Source organism: Eutrema salsugineum, unplaced genomic scaffold (genome assembly GCF_000478725.1).
Source record: "Eutrema salsugineum unplaced genomic scaffold, Eutsalg1_0 scaffold_13, whole genome shotgun sequence".
NCBI classification, from domain to species: domain Eukaryota; kingdom Viridiplantae; phylum Streptophyta; class Magnoliopsida; order Brassicales; family Brassicaceae; genus Eutrema; species Eutrema salsugineum.
In genome coordinates this window covers 486,673-504,157 of record NW_006256885.1, presented here as the reverse complement: position 1 = coordinate 504,157, position 17,485 = coordinate 486,673, and the positions used below count along the sequence as shown (strand labels likewise).

The 17,485-nt window shown below is 31.7% G+C and overlaps 4 protein-coding genes across 4 annotated transcripts; 2 read left to right on the top strand and 2 right to left on the bottom strand.

Moving 5' to 3' along the window:
* Positions 1 to 273: 273 nt before the first annotated feature.
* On the bottom strand, positions 274 to 2,242 carry LOC18025066 (transcription factor bHLH34). Its single transcript, XM_006406002.2, has 5 exons — positions 2,112 to 2,242; positions 1,458 to 1,853; positions 1,120 to 1,197; positions 869 to 1,031; positions 274 to 751 (listed from the first exon to the last, which is right to left on the bottom strand). The coding sequence occupies exons 1-5, from the start codon at positions 2,168 to 2,170 to the stop codon at positions 509 to 511; spliced, it is 939 nt and encodes a 312-aa protein (XP_006406065.1). The 5' UTR covers positions 2,171 to 2,242; the 3' UTR covers positions 274 to 508.
* Positions 2,243 to 6,043: 3,801 nt separating this feature from the next.
* LOC18025065 (ethylene-responsive transcription factor ERF095) lies at positions 6,044 to 6,554 on the top strand. Its single transcript, XM_006406001.2, has one exon. It carries the CDS (start codon positions 6,068 to 6,070, stop codon positions 6,473 to 6,475), a length of 408 nt encoding a protein of 135 aa, XP_006406064.1. The 5' UTR covers positions 6,044 to 6,067; the 3' UTR covers positions 6,476 to 6,554.
* Positions 6,555 to 7,627: 1,073 nt separating this feature from the next.
* LOC18025064 (ethylene-responsive transcription factor ERF098) lies at positions 7,628 to 8,335 on the bottom strand. The gene has a single exon (XM_006406000.2). The coding sequence runs from the start codon at positions 8,268 to 8,270 to the stop codon at positions 7,854 to 7,856; it is 417 nt and encodes a 138-aa protein (XP_006406063.1). The 5' UTR covers positions 8,271 to 8,335; the 3' UTR covers positions 7,628 to 7,853.
* Positions 8,336 to 15,835: 7,500 nt separating this feature from the next.
* On the top strand, positions 15,836 to 16,783 carry LOC18025063 (ethylene-responsive transcription factor 1B). Its single transcript, XM_006405999.2, has one exon. The coding sequence runs from the start codon at positions 15,887 to 15,889 to the stop codon at positions 16,544 to 16,546; it is 660 nt and encodes a 219-aa protein (XP_006406062.1). The 5' UTR covers positions 15,836 to 15,886; the 3' UTR covers positions 16,547 to 16,783.
* The last annotated feature ends 702 nt before the right edge of the window (positions 16,784 to 17,485 follow it).

Here is a 17,485-nt window from a genome sequence, read left to right as displayed (position 1 = left end):
AAAATAGATATATTCATGTATCTTCCGAGTTCGTTTGGATCATCAAACTAAAAATGATGCAAACATGTAAAATTCGGTTGGTGGTGGTTTTGCCTTGCTTTGAAGCTAAAAGATGGCAAAGATCCAACGGCTTGGAATTAATGAGTAATTGAAAGAGTGGTTAAGATTCTTCTACTAGGACCCACTTGGACCACTATCTTTTGAGTACTTTTGTTTAATATAAATCCACTCCCTGAATTTTCAGATTCCTTTACATTTGGTGCAATACTCAGTTTTATCTATTTCCACCTTTGTGCTATTTGATCAAGAGACAATAAAATTCACAAGTTTCTCAGACATTTTATTCCAAAACAGAACCTAAGAACAAAGCTAAACACTTGAAAATGGAAGAATCATTAAAATTCTCTATCCCCCAATGGTTACTACTGCAAAACTAAATAATAAAGAATATATCATCTGAGAAAGGAACAAAACGTCCAAAGTGATTGATATATTATGATCAAAATGATTAAGCAGCAGGAGACGGATCTTGAGACGTATCACGTTCTGGAGGATGCAAGTACGGCCACATTTGCATGTTTGGATAGTAACCGTAGCTCGGATAAACCGCCATTTTACTCGGATGAAAAGCTGCTGGATGCGAGTGCATGAAACTCGGTGATGGAACCGCCATAGATTTCAGCTGTTGCTCCATCTTCTCCTTATCTGCCTTCAACACTAGCTTCTCTTCCCTTAGCTCGTTCTTCTCCGCCTATTAAAGACAAGTTAAAAACAAGAAACCAATAAGCCTCCTTATAGATAATGAAGTCAGAATCTGCAAAAGATTACTTTAGAAATCAGTTTTTAGGAACAAAGTTGAGAATTCAACCTTTAAACTCTTGATCTCATCAAGAAGTGTCTGGTTGGTTTCTTTAAGCTCGTGAGCTTCACCTCTGAGCTGATTCACAACACGGATTGCATCATCAAGAATTGCTGATTTATCCGTCTTTGGAGTCCTGGTAGGCTCCAAAACAGAGCTCAAATCCGTGAACCTGAAAAAGAACCCAATTTTCATTCATATTAGACCACAGGACAACACGGTGCAAACATTTTACGCATAAGGAAAATCTCTGAACATACTTCTCATTTAGCTGTTCCCTTCTCCGTTTCTCACGACATGCTTTGGATCCTAGCTTGCTACATGATCCAGTTCGTCCCCTGTTCATATAAAATCATCAGATCAAAACAACATAGTGGATACTAAAGTAATTCCTGTAGGTAAACAAACAACATAATAGTGAAAGAAAGGTCGCAAATAATCCCACACGCCTCCCCAAGAAAACATATATAAATAATCAAACACAAGAGTTTTACCAAAAGAAACACATATCACACCACAGATAACGCTTTAGCGTATTGAAATCATCAGAAACAAAGAAACGTAAAGAGCAAGGATTTGGATTCTCAAAACACTTTACCTCTTTCTTGAGCATTCTTCCTGAACATGTTCTTGCTCTTCCTTAATAGCTCCAATAGATGATGAAGAGTTGATTTCCACTACAACACCACTACACACTTGTTCATGTTCCTGATGCACACGAGTCGATGAATCGTTGTTTTGCCCTCTAAAGCTACAGACTTGATGCGCCTCTTGCTGCAAAACTCCACTATACGACGCCCCCAAATCCAATTGTGCTGATCCAATGCTGCTACTATAGACTTGAGGAAAGTTTCCACTAAATGAATCGAATTGAGCTCCAATGTTACATACTTGTCCTTGCTCTGCCTGCAGATTCACACCAGATGACCCAAATTCCGGAAAGAGGTTTTCCTGATCTGTCTGTATAAATGCGTAAGGATCTTCAGCTCCATCGCTGCAGATTCAAGAGTAAAAATCTACATCAATGAAAAGAGAGAACTTTGTGGTATTCAAAATCAAAACTTTAAGAAACCCAACATTGTTTTTAGGTTTCGCCAACGTTTATTGCGATTGAAATGTGAAATTGGATTGAAATTTCGAGACTATTAAGAAACCCAGATATTCAAAGGTATAACACATCACAATTGAGCAATCAAAACTTGAAAAGCAGAAGAACATGAAGGAGAATGAATAGAGGAGAAATCGAAGGAACCTTTGATCGAAGCAAAGAGAAGCGAGAAGATCGTCGTCGTCTTCGATTGATGGATACATCAGAGAGTGAATGCAGAATTGAGAATCTGCAAATCGTTTAAGAGGGACGCGCAAACACACAAAAAAACTTGTATCCCTAATGAGATACTGTGTGTAGGGGAAGAAATATAAATTAGAAAAATCTGAATGACGTAAATATTCGGAGTTTGTTATAAGAAATTACTATAATTTAAAAGGTTGAAGGAATTTCGGAATTTTTTCCAAATCGTATTTTCGAACAAAAAAAAAACATATCGAATTTTAATAAAAACACGTTGGTTTATATGAGAAGACAACAAAATAAGAATCGAGTTTTATTACTAAAAAGTTATAATTATAATATATTATGGGAGGCTTTAAGAAAGCCACGCTTTCACCAAATGAAAATGGTTGGGTCAAGAATTAAGAGAATCGTTCAGTGTTGGACTGCTTTTTCTAAAAGGCGTTGCATTACGTTTCGTTTTTTGTTAAGTCCGATTTTTATCAATTTTGTAATTCTTTTTTTTAGAGTATTTGGACTATTTCTTTTGTTAATTGAGTTTACCACTTTAAATCTATTTTTCAAAATCATTATTTGATTTATTTTCTGGAGGTGATACATGTAGAGTTGTTAGAGCACCTCCAATGATAAAATATTTATTTTGGATATGTAAACAAATAAATATTAATATTTTAATATAATATAGTTATATAATTAAATTTTAATTCTAAAATTAAAAACTAACCAATATGAATGACACACATGTAGATATTCTATACAATGGGGTTCTGAAATTAGGATTTTTAGAATTCTCTCTCTTATTTTTTTAATTTTATTATTTATTTTAATTGGTAAAAGTCTTTGTAAAACCCTCCATTGGAGGTGGTTTTAGAATCTCTTATTTTTTTAATTTTATTCTTTATTTTAATTGGTAAGAGTCTTTGTAAAACACCATTGAAAGTGGTCATAGATATTTTATGTGCGTGTTAATTACATTATCGTTTCAATACGGTCAAGCTTTAACAATTTCATCTTTCAACACCTGTTGTCTATATTTTTACCCAAAGAAATGTGTTTGCAAGAGCGTTCTGTCGATGCTTTATTACGGCACGTTGTCAAATAAATCACTCTAATTTTATTGTCACGTCCGAGTATATTATAACTTTTTATAGTTTTTATAAATCACTTTTAATTCATAATTGGGACGAAGTCAAACTAGTCTCCTAATTTAATTTTTGTTACGTACTTTTACCATTTAAGATATGTATAATGATGGCTAACTATAATTGAAATTTGATATATGAGTTAATGGCTAACTAGAAATTCTATAATGCTTCATGCAGCCACTAGATTACCATTAGTTAATTATAGGGTTAGTTTTATTTCTTTCAATATATATCGTAACACTATGTAAAGTCACTTCTTAGTTTTGTTTCTTTCAATATATATCGTAACACTCTATGTAAAGTCACTTCTGATCATATTTGATATTTCCTAAATTCAATAATATGATTAAATCTGACTGAGTTACCAACAACAAGAAGTCAATTTCTTTTAAGTTGCATAAGGGATCACTTTAATTATTCTTGGTGTTTCAAGCCTCATATAATTCAGCATTGGTATTGTAGGTATCCCCTAATAGCATTGGTATGGTAATTTTTTACAATTCCAATCGATATAATAATAAAATGATGCACACGTATTTAAAAATATGCTATCTCCTATATTTCTATTTTACACAACCATTTAATAATGAAAATTAAAGTTAACAAGTTACTTTCAACATGTTTTTTTCATATTCTTAAAAAAAAACATTTTCTAATATGAAATGGAAGAAGTATTCTATTAAGTTTTGTCTCTATTCTAGAGTGAGCAATATCCACACACTCTATAGAACTGTAGAAAGCCAAACTAAATGACTTGTTTGGTCGAAACGAAAGTCGAAGTGTCGAACGCTTGAAAAAGTGGGCACTTGACAATGAAAAAAATCTAACTTTGGTAAAAGCAAGAACAAAAACACAAAGTGGGCAAAAATGGCCAATCGAATCGTGAAGTGAAAGAAAAAGAGAATCATTCATTACGGTCTCCGGAACAATAATAGATAGTGGACAAAAACTTGAATGTGATCATCGTTGATCAAAGTGAAAGAATAAAAGAATCATTCAAGTGTATTAGAAAAAAGTTTTGACACTTGGAAGTTCGGACAACAAAACGTTCGTTGGCGTTTTCAAACGCCGCATCTTCGAATTTCTTAGCCGAGTCCAATCATATAAATAGAAGCAAAATGAGCATTCATTTCATATACAGTGCTATCTCAACAAAGTACACGTTTGGTTCACGTTATCCACCAGAATTTATTTTTTAACATCTGTAACATCACAATTCGGACTTATCAACCCCAACTCTTTTGTGAATTCGAAAATTGATTTTTTACACATAAAGCGGGTTAGCAATCTTGGTAGCCATAAAAGCTAATGGATCTTTAGTCCCTTAATTCCGTGGCTGTATAGGCAGCAATCTTCTGCCTTTTTAGGTAATTTTTGGTTAGAAATAAAATTATAATGGGCTATCGGAGCCCAATAATAGTTTTAATAGGTTATCCACCTAAAGCCACAAAACGCAAAAAATTTGATCGAACCTAAATGCAATTGAATTTACTCAACCAACAAAGGTAATTGAGAAGGTTTTCTCCTTCAAACACTCGAGATGTTCACTGTAATTAATTAAATATATTATTTTATTATCAATATACAAGCCTTTAATATGACTTCTTTTGTTCATGCCACTTTCGCCGAAGAAATAGATTCGATCTTACCACTCGAGATGCTCAAAAGTTTTGTAAAATTTCCCACACTTAAAAGTTACATTCAAATAGTAGTTCGTCGATGGAGTGGTTGATAACTATTCAAAGTACCCAGATGTCTTCACTCTTTCATAGGAGCTATTTAGAGAGCAAATTATGTAAGGCCGTACGGGAATTAATTTTTCCGTATAGAATGTAAATTTTATTATTTTTCTTCAAATAGAAATAAAATCATAACTCGTTGCATTATCTTAATACGGTCAAGATAATATAAGATTTACCACATTAGTTTTGAATAGCTGGTCAATGAACACAGTGCGACTAAGACACTAATAGTAAAAATGTACAAATATTCTAATTATCTAATGCCAATGTAGATATAAAATAGAATGTTAAAATATTTAATAAGATTTACATTACAGTTAAACTTTTATAAATTAATAATATTGAGATTGTAATATTTTATTAATTTATATAATTATTAATTTATCGATATAAAAATTAATTTAAAAAATTAGTTTAGGATTTAAAAAATTCATTAATTTATGGAAGTATTAATTTATTAAGATGTTAATTTATTGAATTTATACTGTATTTGGTAATAGTCAAATTGAAATTTAGAAGACCAAAATCTACTACACGTGCGGTCAAAGTTGACACGTGAAAATTAATTGTAAGAGGAAAAAAAGAAAGAAAAAAGAGCTTGACCGAAAAAGTGAGAGGCTGAGATCAATTTTGGTTCGTTGTCATATAAGTGAGAGGCTGAAAATAATTTAGCCGTCACCTTGACCATCTAGATTCATTGGACTTCACTCACATTTTTAATATTTTCCCTTTAGCCCCTCAACGTATCCTAAATTGTACTAGACACAGAGCAGCAGAACCAATAGTTTCTATCTTTTCGTAAACCCCAATCATATACTTTACTATCATAATGGCACGCATATATTTTTATTTTTCAGTTTACCCCCTTTTTTGACTTTGATATACTTATACAGTAAAGGAGGCTTTTGATCACACACACGTGCTTTAAAATAAGATCCACAAGATTCTCTATAGAGTGGCATTACTTCCACGTATAAAATGTTTCTAATATCAACTCCATGTACATGCAAAAAGAAGCTTACATAAACTTATGGAACACAGAGAGTCGAACAAAAATGAGGTAAAATACAGAGGCGTACGGAAGCGTCCATGGGGAAAATACGCGGCGGAGATACGCGACTCGGCTAGACACGGTGCTCGTGTTTGGCTCGGGACGTTTAACACAGCGGAAGACGCGGCTCGTGCCTATGATAGAGCCGCTTTCGCCATGAGAGGCCATAGGGCCATTCTCAATTTCCCTCACGAGTATCCAATGATGAGGGATGGTCCAAGCGGCGGTATAGTGGCTTCTTCGTCACCGTCGGAGTTTAGAGGAGGAGACGGTGGTGGTGAAAATGAAGTGATTGAGTTTGAGTATTTAGACGATAGTTTGTTGGAAGAGCTTCTAGAATGTGGAGAGAGTTATAACCAGGATGTTTGGAATGAGGCAAACCGTTAATTAGATAGTGTCACTTATTTTGTTTATTTTTCTTTCAATTGTATTAGATCACTATATTCATTTCTCACAGTATCTAAGAAATCACGGTCTTATTATCTGTATGGATAGTATATTTTTTTTGGTTTTGGAGGAACGAGCATTAATTATGTACAGTGTTTTGTTCTTTGTCAATTTTCCCGGGAATTTTGAAATTACTTGTTAAAAGTTGGTTGATTAATGTTGGGCTTCATGTTATAAATTAAATAGATTCAGCCCAATTTAATGGGTAGATCATTGTGTTATCATAATGGCACACACATTGACAACCCTAATACTAACTACTAAACTACATCATCTAATTATGCTAGACTATCTATTTAACATAGATATAATTACATAAAAATAAACACTCTGAAATCAAATATGTTATGAAGGGCTGTCATTTGTCATGACTTCATGAAAGGAACCATAAAATATCATCGATTTAGCTGGATTAGCAACACTAACTTGTACTTAGAGAAGAGAGTACTATGGTCGTTCACAAGAATCATTTAGATATCAAGGTTGTTCAAAATATGTCAAGGTCGTCCCAAACTTGCAATAATCATATTTTGGATGAACTTTTCTCTTTTTGTTTATTATAACTTATTATTTTACTTTTTCGAAAATGGATATTGTAAATTTTTCAAAACATGTTGAAGGAGCTGATATGAAAAAACTGCAAAGCATTATACTACGAATATAAAAAGTCCATATCAAGAAGCAAATTTGAATATTAACCTTTCTTCTTGGTCGAAGTTCTTCCCTAGTGATGTTGAATTAGAATTTCTTATCTAGTGATGTTGAATTGGAAAGCTAGAGAGAGATATCATGAACTTATTTTGTTTCTGAACTAGATTCTCGTGCGCATGGACCTTGCTATATAGTTATAATACCTAAAGGCTTTTGATCATTGGATCACACGCTCATTGACGGCTAATTTGCTAATTGCTATACTAAAAGCTCGAAAAACTTATCTATTGATAATTCTAAATATATTGAGGCTTTTCATGTGTTTTGTCCACAGTTATATGATAATGATAATCGGTTTTAAGCTGGGAATGTACTTTGCCTATGAAATCGTATAGAGTAATACGATTAGTCCCTCAATACCATTGCCAACATATACCATAATTAATATGTCATTAGAGAACAATTTCCTTCTAAAGAAAACCTAATGGAAGCTGGTGTATACGTACTTAAACCATCCAACAGTCATATTGCATGGAAACGCAAAGACACCTTATCTTACAATTTATAGCCGTACACGTTATAAAAATTCCAAAATAAGAACTAAATAAGCAATCTACATGCACATAATGCACGTAGCTACTAGCCACATAAAAATAACAAAACAAAACTACCGCTTCTTCCTTTCATCTGAATCAAGAAGTTCTTCAAGAACCCTATCGTCCAAATACTCAAACTCGAAGACTTCCCTCTGACTTTGTCGACTCACACCCGCAGAAGTTGAACTCGAAGATGATGAAGAAGAATAAGGAGGGCGCAGCGAATAGTCGTCCATACGCGAATAATACTCGTTAGGGAAGTTCAGTATAGCGAGATGACCTCTGAGGTTAAAGGCGGCTCGGTCATACGCACGTGCCGCATCCTCAGCGGTTTCATATGTCCCGAGCCAAAGACGAGCACCATTTCTTGACGGGTCTCGAATCTCTGCTGCAAATTTGCCCCACGGCCTCCTACGTACGCCCCGGAAACGAGCTTGTTTGTCATCTTGTGATTGGCTGTTGCTCCTCCTGTTTGATGATCCCTCCATAAAACTTTGTCCTAATTAATTAGTGATCTGCTAGTTCAAGATTGGTTTGCTTTGAAGAGTTGGGTGAGAGATGTTATTTAATAAGGGATCTGTGGATGATGCATTGTGGTTTGTATGTTTATATAGAAGGCTGGATTTTCGGCGAGTCAGAATCGACGTTCGTTTTCAGGTGACTTGACGATTCTTGGGGTTGACTGTTCTTTCCTATTATACCTTTTAATTTTATTATTTGTTTATTTATATTTTTGGGATTAATAATAAAGTTTTATTTTCCACGAAGGTTCCATCTGCCGCACGAATCCATATTTGGTTGTTTTTTTCACCGAAAAAAAACGAATCCATATTTGGTTGTTCCAAAAATATATATTTAATTGAATATATTTATTTTAATTATGTAACTAATATTTAATTAGTCTTTGACTCTTTGACTCTAGAGTGACTAAATTGTTTCAACCAAAACTGACGTTAAAACATTCGTAATGGTCTAGGATTACAAAAATCTTCACAACAGTTAATAGGTTCGCAAAGAGATTCTAAGTCCATAGAATACACAAAGCATATACCTAATCCCGTAAGTCCTACGCATTCAATGACGACAGGTAACTTTTTTTTCCTTCTTTACTTATGTATTGATTTAAAAATTAATGAAAAATAAAATGATCTTTAACCAAAAAAGGAAATGTTGAACTAAAGATTCCTTGCACGTATATAGAATTCATTATAAAACACATAATTCTTACAAATGTACACAACAATATAGGCTCGGGAAATTCCTTGAAAAAATATTTTTGTTTTTATTGCAATTCGATCATTCTTTTCAGTACTGTTTACAACTCAGATTACAAAAAAATCCGGCTTTTCATAAGTTCAGAAGATTAGTGTGGATTTCAATCAATAATCCACCTAAACTTTTTCAAAAACAGAACAAAGAGAATGTGCCGAACAAATATAGCGCTGAAAAAAATTCCTAAATAAAGATTCAATAACAAGTCGTAATTTAATTTCGTTGTAACTTTTTAAACGAGCAATACAAAGTTTTTCCACTCCTATACTAGTAGAACAAACAAAAAATTTTGACTGGTCTTCCCAATCAGTTAGGGCTGAGAGAAATATCAATTAGATACTACTTCTAATCTGGTATCCGATAGTTCGATCCAATCTCCATTTCGATTCAATCGAAAAAACTGGATAGCCATAATTTGATGAAGCAAAACAAATATTAAAACTATGATTATGAACTATATATATATATATATGTGGGTATATTTTAATATTATCCCCTTAATATATCATACTTTATATCTGTGAAGGTCAAATCAATGTTTATATGTCTGATTATGTTTGTCTTTCTTTTACCTAATATATGAGATGTATTTTTTGCCTTAGTCTTTTTATTTCGGGATGGGATTCTGATTTGCCCAAATTGGAATATTAGATTTTGTTCCAACTACAGTTGATGTTACATGAGTTTTGATTCCGAACCTACCTTTTTTTCTTGTATCATAGTACAGCATATACAACAATGTCATTTTTTTTGTCAGTGTCACTTGTTAACCGTAATACAAAGGATTTTGGGTAAGTCACAAAATACTTTGGAAAATTTCGTGTTATTGTTGTTTTATATATGATCAGAAAACCAGCCTTAAAATACTCATGGTGAGTTAATAAACGTAAATCATTCCTTCCCAAATAAAATGCCTTCGACTTTGAGTCGAACTCAACATCACTAAAACTGAACTAACACTCTTTTAACTGGTTAATCAACCTAACTAGATATTTAGCAAAAAAAATTAACCTAACTAGATTTTAGTGAATATCGCTATAAATGAACAATCCAGAAATTCGTTTCGATTTTAAATTTTTTATTTAAATAAGTTTTTGATTTGATGCACCTTAAAGTAGGAGTTATAGAGGACATTTGGTTTGGTTCAAATGTAACTGTATATTCTGAAAGGATTTGGAGAAATGATAAAAGTTGAGATTCTTAATTTTAACATGATCTATTTATTTACAGACTTAAAAAAAAATAACCATCGTTTGGCAAATTTCCCCAACCTTAGAAAATCCCAGCCTTTCAGAATTCGGAGAGGGAAGTACTATTTTATTTTTATGTGGTAGTGACAGTGCACCCAAAATTAGATTTGAAATTGATTATCATTAAAGTGTATATATATGCGTTCTCGGATCTGAAATGAGTCTCTAAGGATGAAGAAGAGATTTTAATTTACAAATACAAGTGCTAAATGTCAACACATAACTTTATCTCCTTTGGACACGGAATACGACTATCTTTTTGGATAATGTTGTATATTTTGTCGAACTTAACCGATTTGAGACTAATTGTGCAGAGTTGGTGAAAATGACATTTATATATAACGAAACAGATTGCTGTTTATTATTAAAAGACAATAGTGATCTATATGAAGTACTAAAAAAGCAATAGCTTCGAGGGTTTGGTGTTTAGTTAAATGGTCAAATCTTATTTGGTAACTTTTAGTAATGTGATAGTCAAATGTGTTTTTTCTCAAAAATGTATATCAAATTGATTGCAAAAACATTATTCTAAACATGACTCAGATTTCACAATTTTGATGGATGTGGAGATGTCATAAAAAGTTCGTTTTAGATATTTACCCTTAGATTATAATATAGGCTTAATAATCTTGGTCTAACAATGCCATTTTTCTATAATTTTTCCTTTAAAATAAATTCTTTCGAAAAGCAAATTAAAGAAATGGTATGTTTTCGACCTTTTCAATTACTGACCAATAATAATATTAAAAAACAAAACCACCTCAATTTGTAGAAATGTCTTCAGCCATCCTCTATCCAAGATCCCAAGTGTTAAGATACTTTAACACCAAAACATAAATCATAATATATATTGTGCATATACTTAATTTCATTTTTCCCTTAAACGGGCATTGTTTACAAACACAATTTGATCAGAGATGATACAAACAGGCATCAAAGATTACAACATTTTGAAATTCATGTGAACTAATTAGGATTAGAGAAAGAGCATGTGAAGCAACAATATAATGTCACCATTGTATGAATCAATACCACGTGAAGATGAAGCTTTCATAATCCGAGGAGCTGCAGTGTAATTGAGGATATGAATTTCCATCTGATCCATAGCCACTAACTTGGCCCAAATGATAAGTTGGCTTTCCTTGACAAGAGAAGATACCGGCCTGATTACCAAAGTATTAAGTTGCGTCCTTTCCACACAAAAATATAAGAAGCCACAAAATGTAAAATAATCTTCCAGATGGTGCTGAGTTTAGCATTCCTCGAAGGAGACCAAACCCAAGTGACTATGGCATCAAAAAGAAAGGAGGCGAAAGAACCTGATGGGTGAAGAATGATGAGCAGACCTCAAAAGAGTAAGAGCAATATATAAGAAACAAAAGGACACTTACATTCTAGTGATGCGTTCATTTGGAACATCCAAAACCTTATCCTCTCAATCTATCTCGAGAAGATAACCTATCTCGCATGGTTATCCAGAAAAAAAAATGCACTCTTAGGGATTCTGTCTTTGAACCAAACACTGATGTCCCATGACACATCAAAATGACGGAGGATGAATTGAAATCCATGTCTTGTGAGCTGGAAATATTCCAGCTAGATCATGAATCGAATTCCTCCGTAGTAAAAAATCAGGCTGAGATGAGGTGATATCAGGCGTGACTATGGATTGGTAGACATTCTCGAAGAAAGACCATGATAGGATGTCTTCCATTCGACAAAAAAAAAAGACATTGTTGGGTCTTTTTAGAATGGTTTGCCTTATTTGTAAATTCATGTTGTTTGTTTAGACTTTAGATTAGCAAAATACTTGGGCCTGGTCCAACTTGGTTTTCTATTCCACGTCATTATATGATTTGGTAAAGTGTGTACAATACAATGCCTATAAAAATTACTTTACTGTTTTCTTACTAACGCTTTTTTAGCCAATCGGGCTGCACTTCAGTTAACTTGAGTTGTCACACGGCCATAGACCCAATTGGTTAAGTAGCTCATCACACTCAAAATACGAAGTTACATCGAATCTCCCATAACATAACATGTATATTTATTGATCTGAATTCTGAAATTCTTTATGTTTTTTTTTATTATTTTCTCTTCTTTTTCTGCTTAAAGGTTAAATCCCTTATGTTTTAAATCAGTACAGTATCATGCATGTACTTAGAAGACGAAAATTTTCCAATCTAAAAGACAAGAATTCACAGATAAAAAACTAAAATGAAGGATAAATATCTTAAAAAGAAAATTGATATGACTAGAAAATTATAAAAAATATGACTATTAAAAATTAAAAATACAAATAATGTGACCACGTACCATGAACGTGTAGCTATCGCCTTACGCCTAACACCTTAGTCAAAATTGAATGTTTACTGGACTTCGTTTTCTTGCGTTTTTGATTTGACTAATATCCTATTTTATATAATACAGTTATTGAAGGAGAATGTTTAAGATAAATAAGAGATCATTTATGGAAAGTAATAAGTTTAGCAGAACTTGTTAATTTTTATTGATCAATTTCGAAAAATAAATTGTAAGTTATGGAAAATGTTTAGCATGTAAAGTGGAAATTCTATAAATTAATATTTGATAAATTAATAAATTTGATTAGACAATAATTTTTTAAAAACTAAATTATGTTTGGACCTAATTAATCTTTTATAGATCAATAACTTTTTTTTATCAATTAATAATTCTCTAAATTATTAATAAAATAAAACAATTTTAATGTTATTAATTTATAGAGCTGGGGTTTTTGTTTTTGTAAATGAATGTGGAAATCAATGTATTCGTCGTTTTCGTACATATACGAAGCTTGAAATAAAGCCAAAAAAGGTTATTTGAACACGTGCGGGATATCAAATAAATCAGTTCGTGACTTATTTTGGAAAGCATTAAGAAAGAATAAAAAAATGTGTACCATCTAGGAGTCAGGATGCATGTGTAGTGTTTCTTACAATTTGAGTATCTAGATATATATATATAGTCACATTTGTACGTATTTGTTATATACTTATATATAATATATATATATATGTAGATATGTTTGTGTAATTGTGTTATCCTTTAACAAAATTTTGTTGTTATTGGTTTATACTTGTTCAATTAGTCATATTTTGTTACTTTTTAGTATAAAGAGATAAGATAAAAAAATATTATTCCAATAATTCAATTAGTAAAACTTCTATAAATTAATAATGTTGGGATCATGATATTTTATTAATTTATCGTTATATTAATTTATTTATAAATTAATAATTATTAATTTATAGAAAAAATTTACTTTTTACATATAATTTTCTAAAACTTTTTTTGGAATAATGTTATATTTTAAAATTTTAACAAATCTCATAATATAAATTATAATTAAAAATCATAACTATCATAATAAAATAGTTTTAAACACCATATTATATTTTCCATATAAAAATATACATGTTTATAAGTTTAAAATTTATAAAAAACCATAGCTATTACCAGTATTATTGCTAATAAAATTGAAGATAACATTACAATGCATTTAAAAATATTTACAGGTAAAAAAATCAATTATCACATAAAAATTATTATAAATTTTGATTGTATATAGTAAAACAGCAATAAGATCTACTGATATAATAATTAGAGAGATGTAAACCAATGACATTTCAACTTTAAGTAAAAACAAACATATTAGTCATATTTTAGAATATTATATTTACATACATTTGCATAAATTTATATAATTATTAATTTATGTTTTTGTTGGGACCATATATTTACATAGGGTTTTTTAAAAAATTATTATCTTATTATTTTATCGAATTTGATGGATTTTTACATTGATCCGATTTGGAACAGCAAAATTTATTAATTTATAATAATTATTAATTTATCGAGTATTAATTTATAGAGGTTCTACTGTACCTTAAAAATGGCTGTGATCATGCGACTAAATTTAGATTTTCAATTCGGGTTTAATTTACTCTACAGATTAAATAAATAAAATTTATAATTTATGATAACTAGAAAAAAAAGGAATGTAAAGCAAAAAATTATGAAAAGTGAAAAAAATGGTACATGAAGTATCTTTTTTACTTTGAGAAAGACGTTGAAAGCAAATAAAGCCAAATAATCTTTTAAACATGAGACGGCTCGAAGTAATTTGTTGTTTGGGGTTCAAGGGGGCATGTATCTTGACTCCTTCCAACCAAACATTTTCTTTTACCTTGCATTTGGCCATTAAAGAAGGAAAAAAAAAATAATAATTATAATAACCTCCTAAGATTATTTTTTTGATAATATTTTTTTATAATAACCTCCTAAACCTTTTAAGATTATAGGATAATGATTTGATATTTAGGTAATCATATTTGCAACGCCAAAGCGTGAAAATTGTCTACTTGAGTTGATCCAGCAGTTATTTTGGATTTTGACTTAATCATTTTCACATCGATCTTGGTATTTCTATATCTGTGAAACGTTAAATGCTCACTCATATCATAACTCATAAGCTATTCTATAGATACAGTATACAGATTGTATAAACAGATATTTATGTAATTAGAAGATAGGAATATTTTATTTACATATAAAAAATATTGATTATTAATTTTCTGATTTCTATTTTCTATTTTATTTCGAGATTCAGTTTTGATTTGATAGATTATAATTGTATATGATAATAATTTTTTCTCGTATGTGATTTTAGCATTAAAAAAGTACTTCTAAAAAAGTCCTTTTTATTTAAACTAAAAAATCGATTTGGTAATTGTGGATACAAAAGTGCCAAAGTTTCGATGAATCATGTGACAGTAAGACGAAATGATGCACATAACCTAAAATGCTCTCATTCGTTTACATTCGAAGACTCAAAAGACATCTACCCATTCAGTATGAAGAGTATACCTACCTATACATACAAGTTTTTGGATAGATTAAGCAATCTACACCAATATTTTCATGTAAATCTCATGCAACTTAGACAAAAATAATAAAGAATATCAGATGTTGCTTTTAGGTTTTAGCGTTATACTATTTTGTTTTTTTTTAAACTGTGAGTCTCTTAAATCGAAATTCAAACTAATCTCACGAAGTTCATAAAAAGCCGGATTTTACTGTCATTAAAAGCTTACGGATAAAAATCATACTCCTAGTAAGAATACTTGTATCCTGACTAGACCCACATGGTGAGATTGTTAAAACGGTATAATACTATAATACTATTCATATATTACGACACATTAAATATCACATAAACTTTCCCAATTTGTTCATGTTATCGTGAAACGACACACATTATCACACGAAGAGAGAAAATATGAAAAATGTCTTTGTTCGAATCTTCGACGAAGCAGCATGTAGTTTTTTTCATCTGAATGTAACATTTTCAATTTGCTAAATTCCCATTTCATCCTTTATTACGTGGCATTTTTTAAACTAAGACAGTGAGAACTCATGTCTATTTTGGACATTTTCATATACCCACACACTTTTCTCTCCTTATATATAGAGGTCGTCAATCCACTAACGATAGTAACCGAAAACAGAGTTGTCAAAAAACAGAGTAATCAGAAAACAGAGTATACTCTCCAGTTTTGTACATGGATCCCAATTTTTGTCAGTCAACTTTCTCCGGCTTATCGCCGGAATATTCTCTCGAATATTCCCCGGAATCTTTCTCCTCCTCATCTTCCAACAACTACTCTCTCCCCTTCAACGAGAACGACTCAGAAGAAATGCTTCTCTACGGCCTAATCGAGCAATCCTCGCAGCAAAACCTCATCGAATCGGATCTTCCGATCAAATCCGAGGAAGAGACAGGGAGCTCGAGAAAGTCAGAGAAGTCATACAGAGGCGTGAGACGACGGCCATGGGGGAAATTCGCGGCGGAGATAAGAGATTCGACCCGAAACGGTATTCGGGTCTGGCTCGGAACGTTCGAAAGTGCAGAAGAAGCAGCTCTTGCCTACGATCAAGCTGCTTTCTCGATGAGAGGCACGTCGGCGATTCTTAACTTTCCGGCGGAGAGGGTTAAAGAGTCGCTCTTGGAGATTAAGTATAGCTACGAGGAAGGGTGTTCTCCGGTTGTGGCGTTGAAGAGGAAACACTCGATGAGACGGAGAATGGCCAATAGGAAGGCGAAAGAAACTGACTTTGATCACAGCTCCGTGGAATTAGATAATGTGGTTGTGTTTGAGGATTTGGGAGAACAGTACCTTGAGGAGCTTTTGCGTTCTTCTGAAAATAGTGGGGCCTGGTGAAGAAAGGAATTTGAGTAGGATTTGTGTTTATAGGTCCTTAAGTTGTTTAGATGTTTCTAAATTTTAGCCTCCAATATGTTTTTTTATTTTTGCAGTTTGGCGCCAATATTTTTATTTGTGACATTCGAGTATTTGATTTGTTGAGAAAAACGAAGAAACCAGTTTGTATTTATTTTTGTGATACTTGACTTTCTCAATCTTCACGTTAGTGTATAAGAGTCTTTGTTCTGTACTCAACTTAGTGAGACAAACTCTTAACTTGTATATATTGTGATAATTAATATACAGAAGGCAGTTTTTTCGTAATATACATAAATTTTCGGATTAAAATAAATATTTGGAAAAGGTTTACGAGGTAATTGAGTACTATATTTTAAGATTTTTCTTTGTTCCAAAATAAATAATATTTTAAAATAATTTAATATTATTACATTTTAAAAGAATAACTTAACAGCATATTTATTAGAAAATGAATAAAAGGTCAAATTAAAAATCAATAATGATTAAACAAACTAATATATCGAGTGATAGAGTATTATAAAGTTCATGCATAATAATTATAGAGCATTTGAGCAGTGAGTAAAAAAAGTTTTGGAAAGTGGAAAGACAAAAAGTAACTACATATTTATTTATTGTTTCTTAATAAAAGTGTAATTTTTAAAACATTATGTAATCTAGAACAGAGGGAGTATTTAGGAGCGACCTATATTTTTCTGTATTCTTTTTGTAATCAGGAGCTACCTAAATTTAATAATATAAATTAAAGTAATTGTTTTTTTGGAATAGAACCCAACTGAAAAAGATGGTCCGATGCTCTAATGAAAATCGTGACTTGACTTCCCTGCGATTAGCTGGCAACTTCTAGAGATTTGTGCTATTTTTCCGATTTATTATTTAAGGAAAGCTAGGGACTCTAATATCTTGTCAATTCACACAGGA

Bases quoted from the DNA above. Each gene is read 5' to 3' on its own strand.
- LOC18025066 (XM_006406002.2), bottom strand. From the start codon at position 2,170: ATGTATCCATCAATCGAAGACGACGACGATCTTCTCGCTTCTCTTTGC. The intron at 1,854-2,111 runs GTTCCTTCGATT...TTGAATCTGCAG, and splicing joins TCTCTTTGCTTCGATCAAAG to CGATGGAGCTGAAGATCCTT. The intron at 1,198-1,457 runs GTAAAGTGTTTT...TTATATGAACAG, and splicing joins GAAGAATGCTCAAGAAAGAG to GGGACGAACTGGATCATGTA.
- LOC18025064 (XM_006406000.2), bottom strand. From the start codon at position 8,270: ATGGAGGGATCATCAAACAGGAGGAGCAACAGCCAATCACAAGATGAC.
- LOC18025063 (XM_006405999.2), top strand. From the start codon at position 15,887: ATGGATCCCAATTTTTGTCAGTCAACTTTCTCCGGCTTATCGCCGGAA.
- LOC18025065 (XM_006406001.2), top strand. From the start codon at position 6,068: ATGGAACACAGAGAGTCGAACAAAAATGAGGTAAAATACAGAGGCGTA.